This window comes from Marmota marmota, unplaced genomic scaffold, assembly GCF_001458135.2.
Source record: "Marmota marmota marmota unplaced genomic scaffold, marMar, whole genome shotgun sequence".
Classification (NCBI taxonomy): domain Eukaryota; kingdom Metazoa; phylum Chordata; class Mammalia; order Rodentia; family Sciuridae; genus Marmota; species Marmota marmota.
This window is the reverse complement of record NW_026000185.1, coordinates 27048455-27056200: the sequence shown is the minus strand read 5'-3', so window position 1 is coordinate 27056200 and position 7746 is coordinate 27048455. Positions and strand designations below refer to the sequence as shown.

At 56.7% G+C, this 7746-nt stretch overlaps 1 protein-coding gene across 2 annotated transcripts in view; it reads left to right on the top strand.

Annotated features, from left to right (window-relative positions):
- Positions 1 to 7746, top strand: part of Limk1 (LIM domain kinase 1) — a 23404-nt gene that overhangs the window by 6632 nt on the left and 9026 nt on the right. The window contains exons 2-6 of one of the 2 annotated variants that reach the window (XM_015491419.2): positions 1508 to 1646; positions 1931 to 2040; positions 3040 to 3246; positions 6940 to 7045; positions 7144 to 7310. In XM_015491419.2, the coding sequence (XP_015346905.1) occupies positions 1644 to 1646; positions 1931 to 2040; positions 3040 to 3246; positions 6940 to 7045; positions 7144 to 7310 (593 nt within the window). In that variant the 5' untranslated portion in view covers positions 1508 to 1643. Of the gene's footprint in view, positions 1 to 1507; positions 1647 to 1930; positions 2041 to 3014; positions 3247 to 6939; positions 7046 to 7143; positions 7311 to 7746 lie in introns of those variants that run through there. The other variant, XM_048789910.1, reaches the window with a different exon arrangement.

The following is a 7746-nucleotide window of genomic DNA, read 5'->3' as shown; positions in this document are numbered from 1 at the left end:
GCCCCCATCTCCAGACTCCGCCCGCCCACCGCGGGAGCCCGCCCCTGCCTCTGGTGCCCTGGTTGTGGTCCGGGAAGGCGGGCAGTGGCCTTCCGTCATGGCTTCTGTCCTGAACCCTTCTGCCGTCGCCCCCAGAGCTAACGCGTCAGGCCCCCCTTCTGGGAGCATCCCCACCCACGTGCTTCTGAACCCTGACATTTTGTGCTTCCCCCACCCCTCCCCGCAGACTGCCAGACAGTGGGGAACTAGCTGGGTCCTCTTAAAGGGACAGTGTTTCACTGGCTATCTCAGGGCTCACCTCCTGGGGTCATGGCCACGTGGGGAAAGGACTGTCCCACCCAGGCACAAGCCCTCCACTCTCCTGGGTTATTACCCTGCAGAGCCTGGGTCCTCCGGTCCGTATGTGACCCAGCAGCAGAGCTGGCCGGATCCCCTGGCCTGTTCCCTGTGGGGTGGGCACTCTGGCCACACATACCCATGCACAGCAGGAGTCTGGACGCACTCTCCAGGAGCCAGTGGGACTGTGCTCTGCAGGTCCCTGGGGGAGCTTGCTGCTGCCTCAGCGGGGCTGCTGGTCCCCACCCAACCCGGGTGCTTGGGCAGGAAGAAGCCAAGTGTGTAGATCTAGCTCCCGCACGGTGGCCAGCACCCAGAGACAGGAGCACCCTTTCTCTCCATCTACCCCTCACCCACCCACCCTCAGGGTTTCCATGCTAGTCCTGGTGACCAGGCAGGGGACTCTGGCCCTGACCACCCAGTGTACCTGGGCATCCCACTCCAGTGTGACCACTTTTCTGAGGAAAGGCAGGGAGGCTGGCGCCGAGGTACTGAGCTGGCCCGAGCACCCTTCTGACCAGCAGCACCTGTGGGGCACTGGGCTCTGGGAAGCCAGGAGATCCTTTGGAGTGGCAGGTCCCGGCTGGTCTACATGAGCCAGGTCCCTGCCTGGATCTTGGTGAGATGGGAGCAGATTTGTGGGACCCCAGGCAGCATGGCCCCCTGCACTCTGCCTCTTCTCTAAGTTGAGGTGACACCCCTGCCTCATGGTGCCCCGAAGGGTAAGAGGAGTTGAACCAAAGGAGCCGAGATGCTCTGCAAGCCTCCGGCTCTGAGGGCCGAGTGGGGCAGGGAGGAGCCCGCTGGTCCATCCCCGCGTCCTCCACCTGGCTGGTGACCAAGAACAAGTCACCTGCCTTGTGGACCCTCCTCTTTGCATGACAAGGCCCAGATGAGAAGCGTCCCTTACCCCTCCAGCCAGCTGCCAGGCCTGGCCCTGTGTGCAGGACTGACTGCGTAGCTGTGCAGGCTGTGCACTGCGTGAGGTGTGGAGGAGGAGCTCAAGGGGGACCGCATCCATCTCTGCCAAGCCCTGTGCCAAGCACGGGCTGCTTCTGTCCAGAGGACACATATTTTGCTATTCTTCCTGAGGCTCCTGCCACTGGCTAGGCCCAGGTGTGTGGGAAGCGGGGCGCGGGCGCTGGTGACTCAGCCCACCCTCTCCCCACAGGTGTTGTGAATGTGGCGCCTCCCTCTCGCACCAGTACTACGAGAAGGATGGACAGCTCTTCTGCAAGAAGGACTACTGGGCCCGCTACGGCGAGTCCTGCCACGGGTGCTCAGAGCACATCACCAAAGGGCTGGTCATGGTGAGCACCCTGCGCACGCCCCCTTCCCCTGTGTGCCGCACGCTGCGCCTGCTCCAGCTCTCCCATCATCTCCTTTTTTTCCTCTTGCTGCTTCTCTGAGCCCCTCGTGCTTGCTGAGCCTGACTGTCATGTCCCTCAGCCCCTATCTGTGTGGCCCACATTGTGCTCGAGTCCCCGCGAAGTGCTCAGGGCTGCCCTTCTGAGAAGAGGCCACGTGGAGAGAGCAGAGGGGGCAGGAGGCTGGGTCCAGCGGCTCAGCTGGGTTGTCCCCACCCCTCCGCCAGGTGGCTGGGGAGCTGAAGTACCACCCTGAGTGCTTCATCTGCCTCACGTGTGGGACCTTCATCGGCGACGGGGACACCTACACGTTGGTGGAGCACTCCAAGCTTTACTGGTGAGTGTCCCGGCCCCTCTCTGCACCCGGGGCCCCGCATCACGGGCTGCCAGGACGCTGGCTTTCCACACCTGGGCCTATCTTTCCATGTGGCCAGGTTTGAGGGGCAAATCCCCCCAGAAATGCCTGAGACAGCAGCCACAGGAGAGAGGTCCTCCCTCGCGTGGCTTGCAGGCACCATCTGAACATCCAGGGGTCCCTGGGCACTTGCACCTCTGTCCATCTGGCTCCAAATGCAGGGCCCCGCAACCCGGTCAAGCTGGATGGTTTGATGAAAGACATGGCACCCTGGAAGGCGTGAGGCGCAGGGCTCCAGCTTTATCACAAGGGCTGTAGTAACTGGGACCTTAGCACGCAAGGCACCTCCCCGAAGCCTGGTGCTCACTGCCAAGGCTTCACAGGGCATCAGCATCCAGGGGTCTTACTGGGCTTCATTCCTCCCTCGTGATTGGTTGGCCACATGATTAAGCTCAGTCTCCAGCCCCTCCTTGAAAGCAGGCTGGCTGGAAGCCCCAGCCCTTCTGTCCCCCATTGGTAGGCCCTTCCAGTGACCAGCCCCAGCTCTGAGTCATCTCATTAGCATGAACTCCAGCATAAAGTCTGAGGGGCCATAGATAACAATTCACTCCTGTTCAGGGAGTGAGAGTCTCTCCCAAGAAGCAGGGACAAAGACCAGACAAATTCCTTCTCAGCAACAGCAATAAAGCTGCATTAGAGAATAGCAGGCCTCCCCCCAGACCTCCTGCTGCACAGGATGCACCCCAGCCTTTGTCCTGGACATCTGGCAGCATTGCTGGGACTAGACAGCCCAGATGACTAAGCCGCAGAGAGTGCCAGGGCGCTGGGCATGCTCAGTTCTGGTTCCTGGTCCCACCAGTCAGCTGGAAGGGGAAGAGCACAGAGCCCAGGGCGGAGACCACGGTGGGTGGTGATGCTAATGAGGACATTGACATTCTTTTCTTTCTCTTCTTGGGGTCCCACCGCGGGCATATTTTGCAGTGGGCATTGCTACTACCAGACTGTGGTGACCCCCGTCATCGAGCAGATTCTGCCCGACTCCCCTGGTTCCCACCTGCCCCACACAGTCACCCTGGTATCCATCCCAGCCTCTGCTCATGGCAAACGTGGTCTCTCCGTCTCCATCGACCCACCCCACGGCCCTCCAGGCTGTGGTGCAGAGCACTCCCACACTGTCCGCGTCCAGGGGTGAGTGGCTAGCTACTCTGGCTGCAGGGGGTACAGCTTGGCCATTGATGTGGTAGGTGGCAGACTTTGGACTGGAGATTGCATGAGTGTTGGTGGCCTGGCTCTGCCTGCCTGGCACAGCAGGCACCTGGTGTGGTTATGCCCTGGAAACCATTGCAGATGGAACATAACAGAAAACATTTTCACCAGGCGCAGTGGCTCATGCCTAGGACCACAAGTTCAAAGCCAGCCTTAGTAAGGCCGTAAGCAACTTAGTGAGACACTGTATCTAAATAAAATATAAAAAGAGCTGGGGATGTGGCTCAGTGGTTAAGCACCCCTGGGTTTAATCCCTGGAACCAAAAAAAAAATCCTAGATTTAATCCCCAGCATCCCTACACCCCCCAAAAAAGGTCAAGGCAAAATTGTAAAAGTTTAGCTTCAAGTGACCCTCATTGGTAGTATACCCAGGAACTGACAATCAGGTCTCCTTCCAGAGGACCCACCTCCAGGCTTCAGTGAAGTCCTCTAGATGGGAAATCTAAGGGCGACAGGCAGAGCTCAGGAGCGGAGCCCTTGCCTGGCATGCACAGCGAGAAACCACCAAGCACATGAGGAAGCAAGGCTCCCTGGGCAGAAGGCAGCAGGGACACCAGGAGGCTGGCAGCTAGAGGCCCAGAGCCCCAGATACTGGGTTAGCAGGGATGGTGCAGAACAAACAGGCTCCATATGTTCTCAGAATCCTGTGCATGGAGCACATATACTTGGAAGAGAACCAAATGGAATCCCTAGAAATGAGATGTGTGATTATCAAATGAAAGTCTCCTGGCCAGGGTTTAATAGCACAGTAGGGCTTAGAGTTGCTGAGAAAAGAATAGATAAAACGGTGAGCACTGTGAGAGAGAGGTACAGATACTCAGGACGGGGTGAGGGCGTCCCGTGACCATCAGCTTGAAGTCCAGAAGGGGTGGAGAGTGGGAGATAGGCAATATTTGAAGATATAGTGGCTAAAAACTTCCCAGAACTGATTAAAAAAGTCAACCCACAGAATTGAGCCCAATAAATCCCAAACAGCAGAAGAAATCCACCCCTGAGCCTCTTGAGTGAAACTGTACTTCAGAGGCAGAAGAAAAGACCTGAGTGGACCCGGAAAGAACAATTACTTTCAAAGAAAGGACAGTGAGATCAACAGCTTATTTCTCAACAGAGTCCTTGGAAGCCCAAAATCAGTGAAATGATGTTAATTTTTGTGCACTAAGCACAAGTAACCATCAACTTAGGGTTTTTCTGTCTACTTTATGAAAGTATCTGGCAAGGGCCAGGTACAGTGGCACATGCCTATGATCACATCAACTTGGGAGCTGAGACCAGCCTCTGCAGTTTAGCAAGACCCTAAGCAACTTAGTGAGACCCTGTCTCAAAATGAAAATAAAAAGCTGGAGGTGTGGCTCAGTGGCAAAGCATCCCTGGGTTCAGACCCCAGTAACAAAAAAAAAAAAAAAAGGATAAAATAAAAGGTGTGTGATAGCCAGTTTTCAGTCACTATAATGAAATACTTGAGATGATTATAAAGAGAAAAAGGTTATTTTGGCTCATGTGGTTGGAGGTCTAGATCCAAGATCAGTTGGACACATTGTTTTGGGCCTCTGATGAGCATGCCCCACGGCCATGGTGGGAACCATGTCTCAGAACCACCTGTTTACCTCATGGCTAGGAAGCCAAAGAGGAAGAGCCTGGGGTCCCACAGTCCCTTCAAGGGCATATTCCGAGTAGACCCCATCTCCTGAAGTTTCTACTGTCTCCCAAGAGTGTCAAGCTAGGGACCAGGCACTTAACACCGGCCTGTGGGGGACATTCAACATCCAAATTACAACAGCAATAAAAGCAAACAGCCATGATGGGATATTCGAAATTGTCCTTAAAGAAAATGTAGGAAAGATCTCTGAGATGCAAGAACAGGGTAGAAATCCAGCCCAGGTGCTGATATACCTTGTGACTTTGAGTAGGTGTCATGACCGTCTGGACTTTGGGGTCGGTCTGATTATTTTGTGTAGCTATAACACAATGCGGGAGATAGGATACTTTATAAAGAAAGGGTGTCAGTTAGCTCTCCATTCTCGTGACTAGAAAATCCAAACAGCATGGCACCACCTCTGGTGAGGGCCTCCCTGACCACATTACAACATGGCGGACAGCAGAAAGGGAAATGGCCACAGGCAGAAGGGGCCATTGCTGTGCTTTGGCTAGAGCTCACCCCATCCTGGAGACTGCCATCAGCCCCTGCTGAGAATGTCCTGCCAGTGACCAGATTATCTTCAACTAGGCCCCACCCCTTAAAGAGCCACCACCTCAGTGCCATCACATGGGGGACCACGCTTCCAGCACCACATCCAAACTGGGCAGGGTCCACCTAAATGGTGAGGGAGCTAAACACCGTGGTGCCCTCAGAGCCTTCACTGGCACCTTGAGCAGGATTTTGAACATCCCCACCCCCAGGCATGGGAGCTAAGAGCAGCATCCACCTGGTTCAGTGCAGAAGTCTCCCATACCCACCAGGCACCGCAGCTGGGCATGGGGAGCAGCGAGAGAGGTGCTGGGAAGGTGGTGCTGGGGAAGGTGATCCTGGGCAGGTGGCGTCTCCTCCCTACACAGCTGGCCCAGACCGGAGGCCGCCTTCCCTGCCTGCCCCCTGGGCGGTGAAACCCCAGTTTCCCGGCCTTCTCTGCAGAGAGCTCCCTCCTAAAGCTTCCTGGTTGCCCGAGGGCCAGGTGCTGGCCACACTGTGGGATTTTTGGTTTCCTTTGTTGTTTTGTATTTTACAGTACTGGGGGTTGAAGTCGGTTGTTGAGCTACAATCTCCAGCCCTAAGGAACATATTTTTAAGGAACATTTTTAAGATTATATTCATTCGAAGCAACGCTGGTTCGGTGGCGCACACCTATAATCCCAGTGACTCTGGAGGCTGAGGCAGGAGGATCACAAGTTCCAGGCCAGCCTCAGCAACTTAGCGAGACCTTACCTCAAAAATAAAAAGGTTTGGAAATGTAGCTCAGTAGTAGAGCACCCCTGGATTCAGTTCCCTGTACCTTACATACATAAGTACACATCCATAAAGGGCTAGGAGAGAAACAGAACATTTTTTAAAAACCCATGAGATGAAATGAAAACCAAAACCAGTTAAAACCAGAGTTTAAAAAAAGGAAGGAAATGCCGCAGGTTGGCCGTCCCCTGAGTTAGCTGGTGGTCCTCTGCATGCCTCATGTCCATCACTCTGCACCCGAGGCTCAGGGTGGGCTCTTTGCCCCTCTGCCAATTCAGGAGGAAGGGAGCTTCCTCTTGCTGGACGAGTCCCGGGCTTTAGGTAGGAAGCCAGTGGATCCAGACCCTAGGACCTGGCTCGGGACCCTTGTCAGCCCCAGGCATGCCAGGCATCTGGAGGAAAGCTCTGTCCGAGGTGGAGGAGTCATTCACCTGAAACAGGGGGGCAGACACCTGCGGTGGGCCACCCTTCCCCACTGCCACACCCGTGGCAGACACCCATCATCCATTATGGAACTCGTCCCACTCGCCAGTGGCATCCTGGAGAATTGCCGCCTTCCTGTCCACGAGGTAGAACCTTTTGCCCCCTACCTCTGATCTGGTCTCCCTGGCCATGGTTTCCTGCTGGGGTTCCAGGGTCAGGTGGGAACTGATGGGGCCATTGCTGTGTCGCAGAGTGGACCCAGGCTGCATGAGCCCAGATGTGAAGAATTCCATCCACGTGGGAGACAGGATCCTGGAGATCAATGGCACACCCATCCGGAACGTGCCTCTGGACGAGGTAGGTCCTGAGACCAGGGTGGGGTTGGGGCAGAGCCTTGGGCCCGAGCCCCTCCACTGCCACCACAGCGGCCTCAGCTGTCCACGTCCCCTCCCCAGATCGACCTGCTGATACAGGAAACCAGTCGCCTGCTGCAGCTGACCCTTGAGCACGACCCCCACGACCCGCTAGGCCACGGGCCAGGGCCCGAGCCCAGCCCCCTGGGCTCCCCAATGCATGTGCCCAGCGGCGAGGTGGGCAGCTCTGCCCGGCAGAAACCTGTCCTGTAAGTCAGCCTGGTTGGCTTGGGCGGGTACTGGCGCTGGTACCGAGCCTTGGGACACTGGGACCTGGTCCCTGCCTCCACTGGCTCCGTCTGACGGAGAAGTCAGCTCACCCTGGGGGTGTGGGGACCAGGAGAAGGGAGCAGGCACCACTTCCCGGCTCGTGGGGTGACTGGGTGGTGGGCTCCGGCGGTGTGAGGCGTGGCGGCATCTTTGGACCTTGTCCCTCCGTGTAGGGCTCCCACTGAAGGATGTGGCAGCAGTGTGATGTGCTTCATGAAGACCACTTTGGCCCACCACGTGGGAGGGACTGGGGTGGGGACACTCGAGACCAGGGACAGCTGGTGGGCCCTTGAGTGGTCCAGGCAGCAGGTGCCAAGGGTTAGTATCTTAACCTGGGCAGGTGGGAGGAGGCAGCCTGGCCTCCCTCCCCCCCCC